Source organism: Fundulus heteroclitus, unplaced genomic scaffold (genome assembly GCF_011125445.2).
Source record: "Fundulus heteroclitus isolate FHET01 unplaced genomic scaffold, MU-UCD_Fhet_4.1 scaffold_236, whole genome shotgun sequence".
NCBI lineage: Eukaryota > Metazoa > Chordata > Actinopteri > Cyprinodontiformes > Fundulidae > Fundulus > Fundulus heteroclitus.
The window spans coordinates 141936-164783 of NW_023396647.1; the positions used below are offsets into that span (position 1 = coordinate 141936).

The 22848-nt window shown below is 41.3% G+C and overlaps 1 protein-coding gene across 1 annotated transcript in view; it reads left to right on the plus strand.

Moving 5' to 3' along the window:
• The window catches only part of p2rx3b (purinergic receptor P2X, ligand-gated ion channel, 3b), a 159147-nt gene that overhangs the window by 64328 nt on the left and 71971 nt on the right, over positions 1-22848 (plus strand). Inside the window, exons 4-7 of the mRNA XM_036129850.1 lie at positions 1532-1598; positions 1725-1818; positions 2918-2995; positions 3317-3458. Coding sequence (XP_035985743.1) covers positions 1532-1598; positions 1725-1818; positions 2918-2995; positions 3317-3458 — 381 coding nt within the window. The remainder of the gene's footprint in view (positions 1-1531; positions 1599-1724; positions 1819-2917; positions 2996-3316; positions 3459-22848) is intronic.

Genomic DNA, 22848 nt, shown 5'->3' on the forward strand with positions numbered 1-22848 from the left:
AGCTCTGCTTCCTGCGTATTGTCACCCAACCGGCCTGAAAGCCCAGCTGCATGGGTACCTGCTGGTTTTTAAACAACGAAGACCCAAGCCTCCAATTCTGACACCCTCACCTCCAAAGCTGAAAAAACACTACATTTATTACACGTACTGTTATCACTAAGGGTGCAGAGGAATAACTGAACATCAGACACAGAGAGCAGGAGAGAGGGGGAGACTTAGACAAAGAGAAGCTAATGGAATGATAGGTGAGGAAGTCTAACCCTCTTACCACGACGAGAAAAAGTAAACTCTTTCCCAAAAGTGAAGAAATTTAAGATAAAACCGAGAGAGTCTGGAACACCAAACCACAATCCACACCACAAAAAGACACAACAGAACACAGGAATTGATGCAATATCCTTTACTGCACTCTCAGGAGCTCAAAAGTGCCTCCCCATACAGTGACATATTAACGTGTTGCCAGTGTATCAACCATCACCGTGCCAGAAGACCTACTCGGCATACTCATAACCCAAACCAAACACGGGGAAGCAGGATTTAGTTATTATGCTACACTTACTTGGAACAAACTCACAAAAAACTAAAAAGTTCAGATACCCTGAGTTTCTTTAAATCAAGGTTAAAAACCTATTTGTTTAGAGTTGCCTTTGAATTTTAAGGTTGAAGTCTGTAGTCCAACTTATCTTATATCTTGACCTGCTGCTACTATTCAACTGCAATGTACTTTTTTCAATAATGTTTTATTTGTTCTGTACATGTACAGCACATTGAATTGTCTTGTCACAGTGGTTCACAAATAAACTTGCTTTGCTTTCACGGTGTACTGCTGCACAGGAGCCATGAAATAAGTAGATATGGAGTAAAATTATTATGTGTTTTTTAATAATTTGTTTTCAAAATGGTATTTAATTGTTTACTTTCTCATTTTAAAAGGTATATTCCATGTAAATGCGCCATTTATATAAGTCCCAGCCCCAGGGGTTAGGCTGAGTGGATGTAATCTTGTGACGCCCTTGGATTGCCTTGCTAGCTCCCATGGCCCTAACTTTGGGAACCTCAGGTTTAGAGTACTCGAGTAATTTAGTGTTCTTTTGATGGTATCTTGTGAATTCACACAGTGTTTATTCTTTATCAAAGCAACAATTACTCTGAAAAATGCAAACTTAGTCTTAAAACTTAATATTAAAATCATGTAGTATACAATACATAAAATAGTACTGCAACACTTAATGTAACCATTTGGCAAGTGCAAAGATGCTGATTTGTGACGTGCCCACATTAAAATCTAATCTTTCACCTCAAGTATCAAACTGTTAAATCAGAAAAGTACATATTGGCTACAGAATTTATTGTTAAGTCAAAGTCACAATGATTTACATTTTTTGAGTTTTTTTTAACCTCTTCCAGTGATGCATAAAAGATTAACAATGTTTAGCAAGGAGTGAGTTAGGAGTTCTTTCAGAACATATTTATTTGATTTTATCTAATTATAGAGTAAAATAAATAGTTGAAATATTTTTATGCTATTCAGACTGAGAAATACAACTGTACCAAAGACAGCGACTGCATTAAACGTCGTAACAAACCAGGAGGATATGGTAATGTATTTTCAGATTTAACTTTTATGCCTTTTAATTTTTTTCTTTACCATATAAAATATGAAATGTCATTACGTTAGATTTTGTTTTGGAGTTCCTCTATCATTTTCTTTTCCCCTTGTCTAGGAATTTTCACCGGGAAGTGTGTTCCTTTCAAGAACGACACCAGGATGTGTGAGATTAAAGGGTGGTGCCCTGCAGAGATCGACACCATAGAGACGTGAGATAATATATTGCTTTATATATATATATATATATATATATATATATATATCCCCTTTCTGATGCTGGTGCGTTGGAGGGTGGACAGGCAGGTAATTCTTGGAGCAGGGGCTGTGACTGACAGGTGGCTTGAGGAATCCGAAAGTCGACGGAGGTCCAGGTTTGAAGGTTCGGTTGCTTGGGTGGTTCTTTGGAGGAAAAATACAGAAGACAGAGTTAGATCTGGCTCGGAACGCTTTTGGTCAAAAAGGCAATTTGGTCAAGTACCACGCTGGTAGCGAGAAAGAACTAACGCCCTGCTCCTGGTCTCAGCTCCTTAAGAAGGCACCTAATTAGCTGGGACGCAAAACACCTGCCCGTCACACCCTGCAGAGAAGAGAGAGAGACAGACCAGGCCCGAACCAGGACCAGCAGTATGACAAATTTATTTAATTTAGCATTGTCTAATAGATCAAAAATTTACTATTTGTATTAATCTTTGAGCAGGACGTCAAGGCTACTGGTATTTCACAACAGAAAAGGGAGTTTCAATCATAATTTTGCTTAGAATTGAGTAATAAAAATCTTAATTGCTTCTGATGTGTCCATCTGCCTTTTCTACTGGGGGTTGCCCCTCGCCAGTTTAATCCCTGGAACAGGTGAAGAACTTTTCAAGTCAGAATTCCAACATTAGTTGGGTGTTCTATCTGATATGTCTGTCTTGGAATTTCAAGTCTTTAGTTTCTTTTTACAGATTGACTTACAATAAGTATGTTTTATTATGGCAAAGGACAAACTAGTGAAGTAAAACTATTGAGTTAACTGTTCTATATAGAATAGTACAAATACTTTGTATTATTTTAATTAGCATTTTAGTATATGCCTGTGAAAATTGTCAGTTATTGGTTCATCGAAACTGCAAACAGGCTTAAATCGGAGGCAACCAGACTTTTTTAATTTTAATATATTTTTATGAATTTATATATATTTATTTTAAATATTTAGATTAAATACATTTATTTTAATACATTTTAATATATTTTATTCTCAAAAATTCCATCTCTGAGGCTTCAGAAGAATAAACATATTTGTCTTTTTCTCTGCTTTTTTCTTCTCAGTAATCCCATGGAGGATGTGGAGAACTTCACAGTCTTCATTAAGAACAGCATCCGTTTTCCAAGTTTTAACTACACCAAGTACAATACCCTTCTGTCTGATCTGTCCACATCTGGTATCAACATACATTCTTGGCGACCCAACTCTCTGTGGGCAAAGCTGACCATACAGTTGTGAATGCATATTAATTAGGACCACAAGGCAAGGCACGTTTATTTATAAAGCACTTTTCAGTAACAAAACATATAACTCAGTGCAATTAATGCTTGTTAATTCAAGTTGTGCAGTTTGGAGTTGTAGCACCAAGAATGTGGGTGATATCAGGGTAACAGAGCCTTCTTAAATATGATAATGATAATAATTTATCATAAATTCTGATATGCTGATGTGTCTTTCTGCAGAGGGAACTTTCTTCCATCAATAACTAAAGAGTACATCAAAAAGTGTAACTTTCACAAAGTAACTGACATCTACTGCCCTATCTTCAAAGTGGGGGACATTCTTAAAGATGCAGAACAGAACTTCACTCAGCTGGCAAACACGGTAAAAACAATAGTAGTTTTTTTTGTGTCCCAGTAAACCTCTGAATTTTACGGAAGCGTGATGAGATCTTTTCTCATTATTATGAGATAAGATGTCATAATTATGAGATAATGTGTCAAAATTATGAGATAAAATGTCATAATCACAAGATCATGATCTCAATATTATGAGATAATATGTCATAATTACGAGATCAGGATCTCAGATGTCAAAAGGACAGTCATTGCTGCGGAAGCGTTATAACTCAGCATTCGCTCGCGGGATATTTAAGTGTCATCATGTAGAGACAGAGGGAGTCCCTTTATTTCTTTTTAAGAAGTTGTCATTTATCGGAGGAATTTATTTCTGCACTGAGGAGTGACAAGGTAAGTCAAGCATATAAAGCAAATAGCCTAATTGAAAGCTGATCAACTCGATAGTTATTATTTATAGTTAACAACTCTATACTGAATACACCTGCAGCACTGTAGTACTGTCTGTGGCTCTGTTTACACAATGAAAATAGGTTTGCATTGCGTTTGTACTGTCCATTTATAAACTACAAGGTTTAGCTGTTGCTTTAGGGGACTTTCAGCTATAGCTGTGGGTTTATTCAGAAGAGTTTGCAGCTGAAACAGTACTCTACCCGATGTTTTCTTCTTCTGGGCAATTTGATGTGGAGTTTCAAAGATCACAGCACTACTAGTGGTGCGCAGTGTTTCCTCTAAGCTACGCGCGTGCGCAATCACACACGGTATCTGGCTTCAGCGCGCACAACAAATCTATGCTGCGCAGAAAATAAAATCCAAGCTGAAGTCTAAACAAAATAATAATAAACCAAGTTATTTTGTACCATTTTGCAACTCTGATGAAATGGTATTCCACTGTCCTGCTCTGTGAGCGGCAAGTGCTGATCTGAGCGCACCACTGATTGGTGGGTGGGGCAGACGCCTTTATAGTTGGGCAGGTTGCGCTTTGCGTCTTTGTTCTGGACTCCATTAAAGAAAAAATTACCGAGCTACGCTGATTAAAAAGCTGCTGCTCTGAGTAGTTCTTCCTCCCTCTGTCATACTCGGGTTTTCGGTTTCAGAACAGGTGATATCAGTCAGGTAACTAAACTCAGTGACCAACCAACCATGACTTCATCGCGAGCACGAGCATGAAAGAAGCCCTAATCAATGGAATGCAGATAACGTGCTTAGAAAATTTAAATGAAGGCATATGGAGAATATTTAACCATAAGAAATATTGCCGTTGCTGCTGGAAGGCGAGTTGGCTCGATTTGAAAGTTATTTGATGGAGAATGAAAGCTGTTTTCTCACACTTCACTAATTTAACACTAATTTAAAAAAACATTGAAAGGACATGGCAGCCAATCTTGATGAAATTTAATTAGGTATGGTTAAGTTCTAAGTTTTCTTATGTTTAAACATACTCAACTAAATCATTAATTGTCTATATTTAACATATGCAATAAATATTGGAATGGTGTCAGTTATTGAATAACTGATATGTTCATCTTTTTGCCAGCATTGGTCACCCATCCTTCTAAAAATGAGTTGACATTGTCAACTCAAGTGCTTAATTTGTTCCAACTTCCCTTTATATTAATCATATAGGCTATATGTATATTTCCAGCTGAAGAAAAGGTAGTGTTATTTAAGTGAAGAAATGTGCAGTAACCCTAACAGTGTTGGCGGGAGCGGGGGGGGGGATAGGTGAATGGAAACTAAAATATTTGAATAGAAAAGTAGAAATGGAAGTGCCAAAATTTGACACAGAATAAATTATTGCATTTATTCTATAAAGTTCTGTTAAGCTTGTGGGTCTCTGACTATGAAACAACTTTAAACTATAACTGAGTGCAACAGTAACATTTCTGACAGTCTCCTATGTTATTAAAAAGCCGTTGTTGGTATATAAAAAAGGAGCAGCACAAAGAAATTGTTCAGTACTGAGAGCGTTCCCTCGTTGTATTAGAAAAGCGATGTGTGGCTGAGGATATTGAAATAAATCATCTGACGACCCCAAAGTGCTTTACATTGGTCAGTCATTCACCCATTCACACCCTGATGGTGGTGAGCTATGTTAGTAGCCACAGCTGCCCTGGAGCAGACTGACAGAAGAGAGGCTTCACAACACTACATGCTTGAGCTAAATCTCACTGCAGAAAATGGAAATAATTTAATGAAAATAAGATTGGAACTCTGAAAGATGTGCACATCTCTGTTATTCCTTAGTAGCACCCCTACTTTGAAATAGAAATAAGCTATACAGCTCTTTAAAAAAATCCAAGAATTTTGTCTTTTTCATGTAATCGGGCTAAATCAGTTTTATCTAAACTAAATAGCCTAAGAGAAATTATTGCTGTAGTTTGATTCTTTTATTAAACCATGTAGCTTGATATAACATCAGGTTTTGGACAGCCGTAATGTACCCTCATTCTACTCGTGTGATGTTGCTCACAGAGGTCAAGTGAACGCTCAGAGAGTTTGTGTGTTTGCTCAGACACATGAAAAATTAGGGTGGTGGTGCGGCATGGGAATTACACCATTTAAGTACTGTGTCCGTGTAAACAGGACCTGTGACTGCAAATGTATTCTATAAATGTTGATGAAATTGGCTGACAAAAAGATATAGAGATAAGGATAAGTAGCTTAATTTATTTAAAAACATGACCAAGAAACTCCGATGCAACTCATAAAAACCCAAAATCATATTTAAGGAACAAACTGGCTTTGAGAAAAACAAGACGGGTTTAGTTAGGATGGAAACATGAAGGAAAGCAGCTATGCAAGGAAAATTGAGGAACAAGGAGAGTGGGTTTTCCAAAGGAAGCAAAAAATGGGACATTTTAAGTGTAGCAAAATAACTATTCTTCCTAACAGAAGATCTAAAAAGGGAAAACTGTTAGAATTCTTTCATGGAAAAGGTGCTATTTGTCATGGAAATTGTAAAATGTTTTGGTGCAGGTAATACCACTATGTAATACATTTCAGAAGAAAGCTTAACATTTGACTCAGAAACATAAAGTTTAATAAACATTTTGTGAGGAACATATGACAGTGAGCCACAATAGAATAAGGTAGCTTTTGCTTTTGCTGACAAAAAAAGATATAGAGCAAAAAAAAATGGTTAAAAAGATTACTCCAACAACATTGTGAAATACAAGTTTCTGAAGTCAAATTATTGCTGTTGATATGAAGTTTCTTTCATTTAAAAATGTTAAAACATGTGTTGAACTATACTTATTTTCCTTTTCTTTCCACAGGGCATGATTTTTCTTTTATATTCTTCAAAGTTGATTGTAAAATATATAAATGCATTGAGCATAATAGTGCCCTGATTTATAATAAAGACTTTTGTCTGTTGTATGTATAAGGATTTTCTCATGTTCAATTTTGAGATCCATGTATCCACCTCTTAAATACACATAAATAATTTTCTAGTTAAGTCATCTTCTGGAGGTAGAGAACTTCCTTTCAAAAGGATATTTCACAGCACTTGTACTTTTAATGTATGTTCTTCTGTGAGTTGATGTAACATTTGAGAATGAGTTGGTTTGATCACAAAACATAACACTTTATTTTGGAATGGATTTTTACCAAAGATTCATTAAAAGTTTTCATGCTCAACATAAGCATAGGCACTTTATTTTTCAACTAATTTGACCATATCATCACTGTCAAAGTACGTAAGACTTGGGTCTCAGTGTTCAGTAACAGAGAAGTACAAGAGTCTTGCTGTTATAAATATGAAAAGTATATCTTCAATATATGTTGCCCTGCGACAGACTGGCGACCTGTCCAGGGTGTAACCCGCCTCTCGCCCATTGACAGCTGCAGTTAGTAGGCACCTGCACCTCTTGCGACCCCATGAGGGATAAGCATGCATAGATAATGGATGGATGGATGGATGTATGTCTTGATTATGAGGAGCAGTGGTGTGGTTTATTAAACATTCTCCATCCATTCTCTGCCCGCTTAAACCAGGGTTTACTGCATGAAAAGTGAGATTTTCGTCCCCGTAAACGACCGCAGATCTCCCTCATTTTCAGCAGTTGACGACAGTTTGCAACCCGCGCTTGTTGCCGTTTGTCAGTGCCACAAATTGTCAGAACCGGACAATGACATATGTGGAGAGGTTTCAGCTGTACTAATGGCCCTAATTAGCATATGAATGCAGCGAAACCGCGCGGCTGGCCAGGCTTGGCTTGAATAACCTTACTCAGTATTGGATGAAACCACTACTTTCAAACAAGTAAAATCACTCGTGATTGGCAGCAAAACCACAAGTGGCCAGGCCAGGCTTGAATTTCCTTACTTAGTATTGGATGAAACCACTACTTTCAAACAAGTAAAATCACTGCTGATTGGTTGGCAGATCCCCAATAAATTATTTATATATATATATATATATATATATATATATATATATATATATTTATTTATTCATATTATGCTGTATATTTATGTTATCCTATGTAGGCTACTACACTATTATTAGGCTACCATCAAGGAAATGAATGAATTTATAGAGGAAATGAACATTTGCCAGGAAGATGTTTATGCAAAGAAAGAGCTTTATTAAAATAAACACAACTATATACAACATGAGGATCTTCCCACACATGGGTAGAGGATTACTGTCCGTTTGCCTCCTCGGGGTCGTAGGTAACTGGCGGCGTTCTTTCCGAGGCAGGTCCGTTGTGCAGAAGCCTATGTGTGTGGCTTTGTACTTCGGCGTCGCCTCTAACCGGGACTGCAGCTTCACACAGAGTTCAGAGAGATCCGGCCTACGAAATGACGGCGGCCGTACAATCCATCCAGAGACCCCGCCAACAACTCCATCTTCTTCGTCAGACATGAGGTCTATGGTGGCGGACTTCCAGAGTTCCACCTTGTCATCCGCTAGCACACTCTGTCTCGATTCCACCAGCTGTAAAAAAAAACAATGAATCAGTACTGTGCGATGGGATGCACTGCGAATTGGACACAACACATCTATCAATGCACCTGAAAAATAGTCACCAAATAAAGTCTTACCCTCTTTCTTCTCGCTCGACTCCGAGCTGAACTCTTCGCAGCTTCCGTCCGCAATGAGTTTTCTGGCTGCGTACTGTCCTGCGTACCGTCTCATAATAGGTCTTACAGGCGGCTGGAAAACAATTAAATGAGAGTGGTATGAATAAAAATCAAACGCAAGTCACAGTAACATTAAACAAGGAAGGAGAAACAGTAAAAACAAGTCACTTACACACAATGTCGTCTTTATCAACATCGTGTAAATCTGGACTTGCAGATATTGCTCTGAGCAAATAGGAGGTCACCGCCTTGCTCCGGTTCATAGCGCCTGCCGTTTGTGTCCGAGTTGTGAAGACGGCGTACTGCTTCCTGTAACCACTCATTCATATCGGCAGTATGTTGATTAAGCTGACAAGACAGTCCACTTCTTCTTCTTCTTTCAGTTTTTATGGCGGTTGGCAACTAACTTTAATGGTGCATTACCGCCACCAACTGGACTGGAGTGTGGTACTGGAGTTTAACCTTTCCTAATAGGTTGCAAACAAATAACACAAACAAACAAACAAACAAACATAACGAAACAAACCAATCAAAACAAAACAAACAAAAAGATCATACTAAATTATTTTAATTAGTCCTGTATTCCTCAGGAAGCCAATTGCATAGTTTACACTAATTTTCCCTGTGTTTCTTTGCAGAATTTCTTCTAGGTTCAGCCTCATCTGTTCTCCTTGTAATTGTAAGACTAGTCTTTGTCTTTCTTCCTGATATTTATTAAAGTGTACAGTAACATGCTCTATAGTCTCTGGACTACCACAGAATTCACAGTTGCCATCAGCATGCTTCTTCATTATTAACAAACTTTTATTTAGACGTGTGTGTCCATACCTCATTCTAGAAAATACATCCTCCTCCTCCTTGCTTCTGTTTGTATTTCTGCTCTTTCCCACTTTATTCTGAATATTATAGAACTGTCTTCCAGTCTGCCCACCGTCCCATAATGTTTGCCATTTACCCTTAACTATGTTTTTGACCATACTTTTAATTTCTGCTTTGCTGTAGTTCACTTCAACATCTATATTAGAATGTCTAGCTGCTTGCTGGCTGCCACTTTTATCTGCTAACTCATTTCCTATTACTCCTATATGAGCTGGTACCCATACCAGAGTTATATTAATTCTTGACTTTATTAGATTATTTGCAGCTTGCAGTATATCATACACAATGTCTTGCCTTGATTTTGACTGAAATGTTTTAATACTGATTAAAGCTGAGCTGGAATCTGAAGCAATTACTGCCTTCCTTGGCCTATTGACCTCCACCCAAAGCAAAGCTAGCCACATAGCAATCAATTCCGCTGTGTAAACTGCTAAATCATCACTCATTCTTTTTCAAACTTTAATGTTTAATTTTGAAATTTGGAATGACATAAGCAACCCCACTCTTTTATCAGTTAGTTTAGATGCATCTGTATATATAGTTAAATCCTCACTATACCTCTCCATTAAATAACTCTGCACCTTGTATTTGTCCATGTCATTATTTAGTTTTTTTTCTAATAATCCCAAATCAGTGGCCACCTCCCTAAAAACCCATGGTGGAGTATCTGGGAAAGGTACAGTGGGACTTATTTTTAGTTCATTAAACCCCATTTCATTTACTTTACCATGAATGACCCAACCAAAACTATTAACTTGAACATTTCCACGCTCTTGGCATTGCTTCAGTACCGACTGACTCATATGAGACAGTTCACTGATAGCAATCAGCAGTTTCTTCTCATCAGTCTGCAGACTGGCTGAAAGTTGTAGATCGCGTCCAAGAGTTGAAGGCGAGTTGAACGCGAGACGTGGGTAAACTCCCCCTTCAACCCTGATTTGCATTTGTATAGCTCACAGCATTTTCATTTACATGTTAAAGCCTCCCCTAGAATTAGGAGGAGGGGGGTGATAGGGGGACAACTGCGAAGCAAGGCTCACGTCAATTTCTGACAATTCATGGCAGTTTTCGGTGTTGCTTGCAAATTACCGTGAACAGCCATTAACCTGAACTTCCACGACAATCTACAGTGCCGCTTAGTGACGAAAATCACACTTTTCATGCAGTGGTTGGTGATGGCTATCTCCAGCATTCACTGGGCGAGAGGCGGAGTACACCCTGGACAGGTCGCCAGTCTGTCGCAGGGCGTTTATAGAACATCCATCCATCCATCCATCCATTTTCCAAACCGCTTAATCCCTCATGGGGTCGCGGGGGTTGCTAGTGCCTATCTCCAGCGTTTACTGGGCGAGAGGCGGGGTACACCCTGGACAGGTCGCCAGTCTGTCGCAGGGCGTTTATAGAACATCTATAATTTAAATAGTTTCTGTCCTGTATGATAGATTACAAGACAATGTGAAGTTAAATTTCTTGCTATTGTCCTAATCAGGCCAGCTGACAGCTTTGCTAGGGCCCGGGTCTTTTTGGGCTCCCCCTCTACACCTACCGCCACCACACACACACACACACACACACACACACACACACACACACACACACACACACACACACACACACACACACACACACACACACACACACACACACCAAAAAAAGTCAACTTAACTGTATACTTCATGCCCTGGGAATCTCTGTATTTTATACTGGATATTTTTAACCCATCTATTGAATTTAGTGCACTAGTTGATCTTTTCTTCATAAGAGAACAGCAGCACTGCAGCCACACCATGGCCTTTTCTGACCTGCTGTATATCAGCCAGTCCCTAAGCTTGATGTATCATGAAACTGTCAACCTTTTGGGTTTTGTGATTTTATTTTATTATTACAATTAAATAATAATAATAATAATAATAATAATAATAATAATAACAATAATAATATGTTCAGTGTTTTTTCCCTAATCCACCTCTTTCCATCCTTATGTAATTTTGTCCGTGTTGTGTGCATCTGCCTATTGCTTTAATCCTATTTATTTCCCTGTTGTGGGATAAATAATATAAAAACATACAGCTTGATTTCATTTACGGTATTAAAATAAAGCCAAACGGCGCTACTTTCCCTGTTCATGTTTTTCGCTGCTGCGGTCTCTCTCAGCAGCGCGATTGTTTGTGTTGAGTTTGTGTGAGAGCAGAGTGGGCGGGCCAGGCTGAGCCTGCGTGCTTGATTGGCTGGCGCCGCTGAGCCATGTAGGAGAGGGGAGGGGGAGCAGCAGAGTGTCAGTCAGTGGGCGCTGCAGTCAGCGGGCGCTTACTGACCCTGACCATTTTAATGGCGAGTCAGAGTAACAGTTTTGGGCCCCCTCTGTCCTGGGCCCGGGACAACTGACCCGTTTGTCCCCCCCTGTCGGCGGGCGTGGTCCTAATAGATGTAGCAGCATATATTTGCTGTCATACACAACCAGAAGCACACAAAATATAACACCTAGCAGCAAAATTCAAAAAGTTATGTACATTGTGATGAAACGTGTAGGTACATGGGAGTAAATGAAAACAGGTCTGTTTCTTCTTTGTCCCTCCATATGAATTTCTTTCACTGCTTGGCCTTCAGTGGTTGTGGGGTCTCCAGCTGGTTATTTCTGACTGTGTGGGAAAGTGACAGGGTCATTCTGGACAAGTAAAAATAATTTGCTGCACAAACTTTTCCATCTTTTTACAAGCAAATATCACAACTCTCACAAGTTTGTACTTATTCAAGCTCTTAAAAATTAGTATAACTCAATTGTCTCATCTGGTGTGGACGATGCATGAAGAAAGTTTTCTGTCATCAGAAGGTATGATAGTTTGAACACTCTCATCACATGAATGGTCCTCTCTGAAGACATTGGGCTTTGCAAGTTTCCACTGCTTGCTCAGAAACCTGTTTGAAATGATCTTGTCCAAGAAAAAGCTGTGGAAGGGTGTACAGCATGTAGGGCTGGCCACTTGAAGCAATTGCATCTCTACTCTTAAGAATGATGTGGGTGTTCCATAAGTGAACCACTTTTTGGAGTTCTTTCTGAAAGACAAGAAAATAAACAAGTCATTAAAGTACATACTACATATTTAAAAGCATCTATCATATAGCATATTTATTTTACATTCAATTAGGGAATGTAAATGTCCTCTATCTTCATCCATGAATGAGGGAAGTCTGTGTTTCTTATTCCTTGCCAAAATATTTAGAAAGGAATCTTTTCACTGTAGATGAGCTGGACAGCTACCATCCAAGCATTCAGCCTCAGAGATGCCAACCTGTAAACACAGCAAAGATATTATTGTTTTTTGAGGTTTTTTATTTTGAACAAAGGTGAAAATGATATTATTAATTTATGTTTTCTACTAATTTAGCACTTGTTCCTTTTAAAATGGTAAACGGACTGAACTCTTACTGACCACTTAAAGCACTGTACACTAGAGCCACATTCACCCATTTGCACTCACATCCATACACTGATACACAGCTCGGTAAGCAACTTGGGGTTAACTACCTTGCCCAGGGGCAACTTCACAAGGGGAAGCTGGAATTGAACCCACAACCTGTAGCAAGATGATTGACTACCCAACCCATCAAGCCACAGTCGCTCAGCTTTTACTAAAGGTGAGAAGCTAAAGATTCCAAATTCAAAGTCTTTAAAAAGTATTTACTACTGATTTTTAAAAATCTGAGTGTCAGATCAAATGCATAGGCATTCTAAGATGTAAAACAGCACATTCATGTTTTTATAAATCTCTGGATGTATTTTTAATGTAGCCATCTTAAACCTGGTTCACCTACCTTAATGTTTTTGTTTATGGGAATTTAAAAAAGTACTTTTACAAAAGCCCCATGAAAAGGAGAATAGCTGCTGTTTAAAATTGTGATTAAAGGTTAGACTGGATCAATATTTAAACTGCTTCAACCTAGACTGAAATGGAACAATGTTGTAGACTAAGATTTGTTTTCTATTATGGGTGAGTTTAAAGACATTAGAAAAAACTAATGCAACAACAAATAAACTGAGAACAAAATGTGGCACCTTCTTAACAGGAGCTTTGCCACATGCACCTTACCAGCAGGAGGCCCCAAGTATTATTGATCAGTTCTGATAATCCATTGTCGTTGCTGTAGTTTCAAAGGTTATCAGTTTTTGCTTTTCGGCTTATTAAAGCATGTCAGTAGCTGACTGGGTTGATTAATGGAGGTGATATAAATAGCTGTCATTCACTTGCTTGTGATTGCTAGTCACATTAGAAAGCTTTGTTTTGATCACTTTGTTTTGACACAGTAACATGCAAATAAATGTAGCATTATCTAGCTCAACCTTTCATTGTGTAGAGTACAGATATACTTCATTAGCTTTACAACTGTTGAATTAAAATGTAATTTAATTTAATTAAAATTCATAAAGGTATAGCAGGTACATTTGCAGTCAAATGCCCTGTTTACACGGACACAGTAGTTAAATGGTGTAAATCTCATGCCACACCACTAGTAGTGCTGTGTTCTTTGAAACTCCACGTCAAATTGCCCAGAAGAAGAAAACATCGGCTAGAACACAGACATATATACGTAGACGCGTCATAGGGCGCAGGTTCGCACGTCAACGTCACCGCCATATTGTATGTGGCAGAAAAAAGTTGAGTTCTGTTATTGTGAACGTGGATCAGAGAAGATGCCTCATTCCTGTGCTGCATGAAAATGTATTCTGGCTGATTTCACTACTTGTATCTGCCTTCTATAAACTAAGGCTGCACCATGTTGCAAAACTGGACACACTAAAGCTGCAGAGTGGTAACACAGGCCATATATATATATATATATATATATATATATATATATATAGATATAGATATAGATATAGATATATAGATATAGATATAGATATATATAGATAGATATATAGATATATATAGATATATATAGATATAGATATAGATATATATTTGTGTATGTGTTATGAATATAAGGATGAATTTGTGTGTGTATGTAATCTAAACATTGTGGTCTTCATTATTTCTTAAAACCGTGTCACATGTGAACCTTTAGGAACAGACTTTTTGGGTGAGTATTAAAGAGGTAAAATTAATAATATGAGAAAAAAAGTCCTAGGTCAATAAAGTAAAAATAAACAAACAAACACAAAAGTGATATTGTTATGATAAAAACGTCATAATATGAGAATTAAGGGGGAACATTTCCAGAATAGTCACAGTTTGCAGAATTATTTCACTCCTGGAGTAATAGGGCCAGGTTAGATTATTTTAAATACTTTTATTCTTTAGGAGAATAAATTCAAGAGAATGAAGCTAAAGGGATACGAAAATAAACTTGTAATATTACAAAATAAATACTACGAATACAAAGTATATTCAGAGATTAAAGTCCTTCTGATACTGTTTAAGTGACTGAGTAACTGCAAATTTGCCACATTTAAGATGGCGGACGCTCTGACGCATCGCAGCATAGGCAGAACCCGCCCAATGACGCGTCTACTCTTATATTATGTCTATGGGCTAGAATACTGTTTCGGCTGCAAACTCTTAATAAACCCACAGCTATAGCTGAAAGTCCCTTTAAGCAACAGTTGTTTAACTGTTGTTTAACAACTTGTAGTGTATAAATGGACAGTACAAATGCAATGCAAACCTATTTTCGTTGTGTAAACAGAGCCACAGACAGTACTACAGTGCTGCATGTAATAAGGTGACCAGATTTCTGAAATCAAATCTGGGGACATTTCTAACTCGCACAAAAAAGCAATACATCTCATCAAGATGAAAGTAGGAAACGGGGACAGGAATGGTTTCATTTTTTTTTTTTTTTTACATACTTATTAATATTTAAACAACAAATCAAGTGTAACAGTCAGGAATGTGCCTCTCCACACTTTTAGTATATCCTAAGATTAATAAAATGAATACATCAATAGTGTTATTAATAGAAAACTAGAACTGTGTCTCTGGATTGGGGCAAAGTGGTGGGGGTGGGAGTGGAGGGGTCAAGGGGTGGTTAGCAGGGCTTTCCAATTTTGTGGGGCCCAAAGAGCTCTGCCACCTCCTAAGGAGAGAGTGACATGAGGAAAACAAAAACCAGTAAATGCAAACATTTAGCCTGTGGCTGTCTGTGGAGAAACCTTTCCCCCACCTTTTCAAAGAAGTGCAACAAATACTTATTCTGTTCATGTCTACATACCTTTTTTCTGCGTTAGCATCAAAAAGAAGTAGCGGTCAAGCCTGCAGGTAAAGGATGATATGTTTCTTACTGTTACCTGGCCGCATCAGGGGCCTGTGCATCTCAAAGTAGCAGATTAATTTCTCCTACTAATGGGCTATAAGCACAGCTCCACTACTTCCTAAACTTCAGCAGCTCCTTTGTTTCCTGTCTTTGTCTTTGTTTCCTGTCTTTAATTACTGGACAGGCGTGTCTAGCTTGTTACTGAGGTCAGACACAACTGGATGAATCAGTCTGTCCAGTAATTAAAGACAGGAAACAAAGGAGCTGCTGAAGTTCAGGAAGTAGTGGAGCTGTGCTTAGAGCCTGTTTGGGATAAGAAAATAGGTTTTGGCGATGTGAGGTGAAAAGGTGTTAAACATGTTAAAAAAGCACAGACTTTGAAATCCTCCTGACATGAATCCAAGTGATTGAGTGTGTAGTGCAACATGAGCATGTATAAACTTACATAAAGTGTGTATAACTACATTATCTGTATGGTAGTTGTTGATGTGCCAGTATATTGTTTGCTCCTATAAGGTGAGTTAACTCCGGTCAGTGAGTCAGCTAACATGAGATCATCTCTGGTTTCTTCAAGGCCTTCTGTGTCTGAAGAGCCATCAGCCATGATATCCAGAGGTCTGGATAAAATAAGAGGAGAAGAGGATATATTATGTGCAGAACTGAAATTTTTAAAACACAAGAAAAAATACAACTATTCTGCCTCTTCATTGTGCCACAGCTACAACATGAACATAAGTGAAACTCATGCTCAGTGCAGGAACTCAGAAAGAGGTTTTATCCTCAGACAATTGGGCTTCTCAACTCAAACCTGAGTCACTCTGTTTTACATAGTATACTTCACACACTACATTACTCAATACATTAGTTTATCACTTAAATCATGTCAACACTTTATCACCTGAATTTTATTAATACTCTTCTAAGTAAATTTTTCTCCCTTCTTGTCAACCGTTCTTTCCATCAGTGTTCCTATTTTCCTCCATGCTCATTTAATCTCCTATATATCTTCCCATCTTCTTCCTATCTCCTCTTGTATCAATCTTACATTATTCTAAAACAGAGACATTATATAATTAAAATCACTTCCAAAAACATTAGTATGTACAACATGAAAACTTCCTATTGTCATGGTTTTTATATATCTTGCCCACATGCAGACACAATACGGAAGACAGAGTGCAGTTTAAAGGTGTTTATTAAAGGGTTCAGGTACAGGGATCGCACGGGTGTGGAGATCCGTCGAGGTCTGAACGTCAATGCCGAAGGAACTGTGGGAAGAGGAGGAGAGTTTTTACGAAAGACTAAAAGACTAAACCAGATAGAAAATCCCAGAAGCCGAGCCGCTTACCGTTTAGTTGAGCGAACCTAACCGTGGAGGGGTAGGTGAGGGAAACTATGAGGCCGAGTGTTCACGAGGATGGCTGGTGGTTAGCAGCTGGAGGGCGGACTGATGGCAAGGCAGCGAGGGATCCGGAGCGAGCCACAACAGACACGGGAGACAGACGGTTTGACCAAAGATCAGAGGGAACCAGCAGAATCCAGGGAAGGGAAACCTCGAGCCCAGCTGGGTAACATCCAGAGAGTACGAGGGGGAATGCCAGAGCAACATCTGAGCCTCAGGGATTCTTAGAAGCTGGTTCATTGAGCGAGACATCAAGATGGGTGAGTAATCCAAACACAAAACTACAAGAAAGGCAGGAGATCCAAAATTAGTCAGGTTCCAAAAATACAAAAAAACTCACAAGTTCAGGTTTGCAGGATCAGGTCAGAGGCCACGTCGTACCATGACTGGGTAAGGCTCTGGCGTCTTCCATCTGTCTGTGCCTTCCTTAAGACGCCAGTGAACAGCGCTCCAAACGAGCCGCAGGTGTGGGCCACGCCCCCCAGCAAACTAGAATCACCTGTGAAGCAGAGTTAGAGCACCAGCCAAACAGAGAACCCTGACACTACCCCCCCCCCCCTCAACGGTCGCCCCCTGGCGACCCAGACGAAGATGTAGACGGGAGAGAAGCCCAAAACTCACTCAGCAGATCTTGGTTGTCCATAGCCGAGCGGGAGACCCACGAGTGCTCCACAGGACCGCGACCTTCCCACTCGACCAAGTACTGATGTCCCTTCCCGCGTCGACTGGAGTCCACGATTCTGTGGACACAGGGTTTCTGACTGTCCCGGGCGGGTGGAGGGGGTTCGGACAGAGGGGCGAAGCTCCATCTCCAGAACAGGCTTGATCTCGGATACGTGGAATGTAGGGTGGACTCTGGAGTGAGGAAGCAGGCGTAGGCGCACAGAGGTGGGGCTGATGACTGACTCTATCTCGTACGGGCCGGTGAAACATGGAGCAAGCTTCTTAGCCGATGGATTGGTGAGGACGTCCCTGGAGGATAGCCAGACTCTCTGACCGGGGCGATACTGAGGGGCTGGTGACCGGTGCTGGTCAGCAAACCTCTTATTCTGCTCTGCGGTGCGGGTGAGAGAAGTGCCAGTTGACCTCCAGGTATCTTGGCAGCTGCGGATGTAATCATTGATAGATAAATACCGTATTTGTAGTTCATCTGTAGGTAGAAGTGGTGGTTGATATCCTAACGAAACTTCAAATGGTGAATGTCCAGTGGCTGATGAGACGTGAGAAATCAGAGCGTACTCAACCCATGGAAAAAACTTGTTCCACTCTGAGGGGGATGATGAAGTGAGACAGCGGAGGGTTGTTTCCAATTGTTGGTTCATCCTCTCAGTTTGACCGTTAGTCTGTGAGTGGTAACCGGACGTGAGAGTGTAGCGGGCACCGAAAGCAGTACAGAAGTGCTGCCAGACCTGGGAGACGAACTGAGGACCCCGGTCAGAGAGGATGTCAGAGGGGATTCCATGCAACTTGAAGACATGGCGGATTAATAACTGAGCTGTTTGGAAGGCATTAGGAAGCTTGCGAAGGGGTATCAGATGACAAGTCTTGGAGAATCTGTCCACCACCGTAAGGATAGTGGACATGCCTTGGGACACTGGGAGACCAGTAACAAAATCCAATGCAATGTGAGACCATGGGCGTCTAGGAACTGGCAGGGGATTTAATAGTCCAGAGGGTGGCTGATTGGACGGTTTATTTTGTGCGCAGACAGGACAAGCTAAAACATACTCACGCACATCTTTAGTCCATGATGACCACCAAAAACGACGAGAAACCTGAGACTGAGCTTTAAATATGCCCGGATGGGCGGAAAACTTAGAGTCATGACTCCAACGAAGAACATCGTGCCACACAGATCTGGGGATGTAGATAAGACCCGCGGGGCCGGTACCCGGGTCAAGATCGAGTCTCTGTGCTTGAGTAATCCGCTCCTCTAACTCCCACCGTAAGGCTCCCACGGTGCAAGTGGGCGGTAAGATGGGTGCTGGTTCCTTTTCCTGTTCTTGGGGGACAAACTGCTGTGACAGTGCGTCCGGCTTGATGTTTCTGGAGCCTGGACGGTAAGTTATGGTTAAGTTAAACTTGGAGAGGTACAGAGACCAGCGGGCTTGACGGGGATTAAGACGTCATGCTGACTGCAGGTAAGCGAGGTTCTTGTGGTCGGTCCAAATGATTATGGGCTGCTCGGATCCTTCTAACCAGTGCCGCCACTCCTCTAATGCCATCTTAATGGCAAGCAGTTCCCTATCCTCTACGTCATAATTACATTTGGCCGGAGACAGCCGGCGAGAAAAAAAAGCACAGGGGTGAAGTTTATTGTCAGTGTCTGTGTTGTGATAAGACTGCACTGAGGCTAGTGTCTGACGCGTCTATTTCTAGGGTGAACTATTTGTTGGGATCAGGTTGTACCAGTATGGGTGCCTGAGAAAACCTAAGCTTGAGATCCTGGAAAGAGGTTTCGGCTTCAGGACTCCAAAGAAAAGGAACCTTAGTGGAGGTGAGTGCGTGCAGGGGAGAAGCTAAATGACTGTAGTTTCTGATAAATCGCCTATAAAAGTTGGCAAAACCTAGAAATCTCTGCAACTGCTTTCAAGAATCCGGAGTAGGCCATTCAACTACGGCCCTAATCTTTTCCGGGTCAGACCTCACCCGACCACCCTCTAAAATAAGACCAAAAAACGAGACTGTGCCTTGATGAAATTCGCACTTCTCAGCCTTAATGAACAGGCGGTTCTCTAAGAGGCGTTGGAAAATGAGACGGGCATGTTGCTGATGCTGATCGGGGTTGCTAAAGTAAATGAGAATGTCATCTAAATATACAAAAACAGAGTCATTCAAAAAGTCCCGTAGGACGTCGTTAACCAGGGCTTGGAAAACTGACGGGGCGTTGCAGAGGCCAAACGGCATAACGAGGTGCTCAAAATGCCCCAAAGGGGTCTTAAAAGCAGTCTTCCACTCATCCCCTTGTCTAACTCAAACTAAATGGTAAGCATTGCGTAAATCAAGCTTAGTGAAAATGGTGGCATTCTGGACTGGTTCTAGAGCAGAGGACAAAAGAGGAAGCGGGTACTTATTCTTAACGGTAATCTGGTTTAACCCCCGGTAATCAATACATGGTCGGAGGGACCCGTCTTTCTTTCCCACAAAGAAAAATCCCGCACCTAAAGGGGAGGAAGATGGCCGAATTAATCCAGCCGTTAGAGACTCACCAATATACTTCTTGAGCGCCTGACGTTCAGACCTCGAGATGTTGTACAGTCAGCTGGATGGCAAAGGAGCACCAGGTAGCAGGTATATGGCGCAGTCATATGGGCAATGCGGAGGAAGAGAGCACGCCCGACTCTTACTAAAAACCTGACGTAGGTCATGATATTGCTTCGGTACACGAGACAAGTCTATCTCACTCTCCTGTTCGGGAGCAGTCACAAGAGAACGAGAAAAGGGTCAAGCTGAGAGCAAACACAGAGAGTGACAAGTAACAGACCAAGATTCAAGCTGGGATTCGGCCCAATTAACCTGTGGGTTATGAATGTTTAACCAACCCAACCCTAAAACCAGCGGTGAACATTTAACAGGAAAAATAAAAAACGATAGTTGTTCTCGGTGATTGCCGGACACTATAATTTCCAGGGGCTCAGTCTGGTAAGTAATGAGAGTAAGTCTCTCTCCGTCTAACGCAGACACCTGGAGGGATGTGGGAAGCAGCACACCTCTGATGCCCAGGTGACTAACCAAAACTGAGTCAATCAGGTTGAAATCAGAACCAGAATCAATAAGGGCAAACAGTTTTTGGGGAACGAAAATCTATTTTGGTCCGCCGCCTCCCCCATTACAGACGAAGGACCCATTCTTTTGGCCGAACAGGGCAACTCTTAACAAAATGGCCCTCACCTCCACAATGAAGGCACTGTTTACCCGAATCGCTCCTCGTTGGTCAAATGGACACGACCAATCTGCATGGGTTCTGGAGGTGAAGGAGGTGGAGCTAATGGACGCTGGGAGCCGGATCCCTGAACTGATGAACCGGTTGACCGTAAGGGTCTTTCGGTGGTGGTGCGCCCTCGGTTACGACTACGTAACCGGGTATCCAATCGGATAGCCAAGGCAACCAGGCCCTCAAAAGTACTGGGTTCTTCGTGTCGGGCCAATTTGTCCTTAAGGCTTTCATCTAACGCCTGAAAAAAGACTGCCTTTAATGGCTTAGACTCCCAACCCGCGGCTGCAGCGAAAGTACGAAACTCCACGGAGAAATCAGAAACACGCCGTCCCCGCTGTTTTAAAGAGAACAGAGAACGCGATAACTGGACCGGGTCCAGCTCGGCAGAGAAAACCGTTTTAAATTCGGTGACGAATTCAATAAAAGTACACCTGAACGACTGACAGTCCGAGAACCGGGCTTCAGCCCATCGCAGAGCTCTACCTGTCAAGAGCCGAAGTACGAATGAAATCTTAGACTGGTCAGTGAAAAAGTACGAGGGGAACGGTTGAACACGAGAAAGGAAACCACCGCAGTTGCCGCTCTCTCCTGAGAACTTCTCAGGAGTGGGAGAAGAACTCTCAGAGAGAGGGGTTTGACCGGTGTCTTCAACAGCTGATGCTGTAGGGGGAGGAGTCTCAGGTGCCTGAGCGACAGGCGGAGTGGACGCGGAAGAGAGCGAAGCCATCAGCTGACTGAGCTTAGCGGTGACGTGTTGAAGCTGTTCGTGTGTAGAATTTAACTCTAAACCTAACCCGTTTAGTTGTTCCTGCTGCACAGCTACCTGCCGACTGATTGTATCTGCTGGGCTTTGCTGGCCAAAGCCTTCTTCTGTCATGGTTTTTATATGTCTTGCCCACATGCAGACACAATACGGAAGACAGAGTGCAGTTTAAAGGTGTTTATTAAAGGGTTCAGGTACAGGGATCGCACAGGTGTGGAGATCCGTCGAGGTCTGAACGTCAATGCCGAAGGAACTGTGGGAAGAGAAGGAGAGTGTTTACGAAAAACTAAACCAGATAGAAAATCCCAGAAGCCGAGCCGCTTACCGTTTAGTTGAGCGAACCTAACCGTGGAGGGGTAGGTGAGGGAAACTCTGAGGCCGAGTGTTCACGAGGATGGCCGGTGGTTAGCAGCTGGAGGGCGGACTGATGGCAAGGCAGCGAGGGATCCGGAGCGAGCCACAACAGACACGGGAGACAGACGGTTTGACCAGAGATCAGAGGGAACCAGCAGAATCCAGGGAAGGGAAACCTCGAGCCCAGCTGGGTAACATCCAGAGAGTACGAGGGGGAATGCCAGAGCAACATCTGAGCTTCGGGGATTCTTAGAAGCTGGTTCGTCGAGCGAGACGTCAAGACGGGTGAGTAATCCAAACACAAAACTACAAGAAAGGCAGGAGATCCAAAATTAGTCAGGTTCCAAAGATACGAAAAATCTCACAAGTTCAGGTTTGCAGGAACAGCTCAGAGGCCACGTCGTACCACGACTGGTTAAGGCTCTGGCGTCTTCCATCTGTCTGTGCCTTCCTTAAGATGCCAGTAAACAGCGCTCCAAACGAGCCGCAGGTGTGGGCCATGCCCCCCAGCAAACTAGAACCACCTGTGAAGCAGAGTTAGAGCACCGGCCAAACAGAGAACCCTGACATCTATTATTATTATTATCATTATCATCCCATCTGATTAAAAACAAAAATAAATGCTAATTACCACAATATTAGGAGCTTCAAGCAAAAACAACATAATAAATGAACATTTAACAGGCGGTTATCTCTTCGACGTGGGCTACATTGATAACTGGCGAACTTTCTGGGGAAAA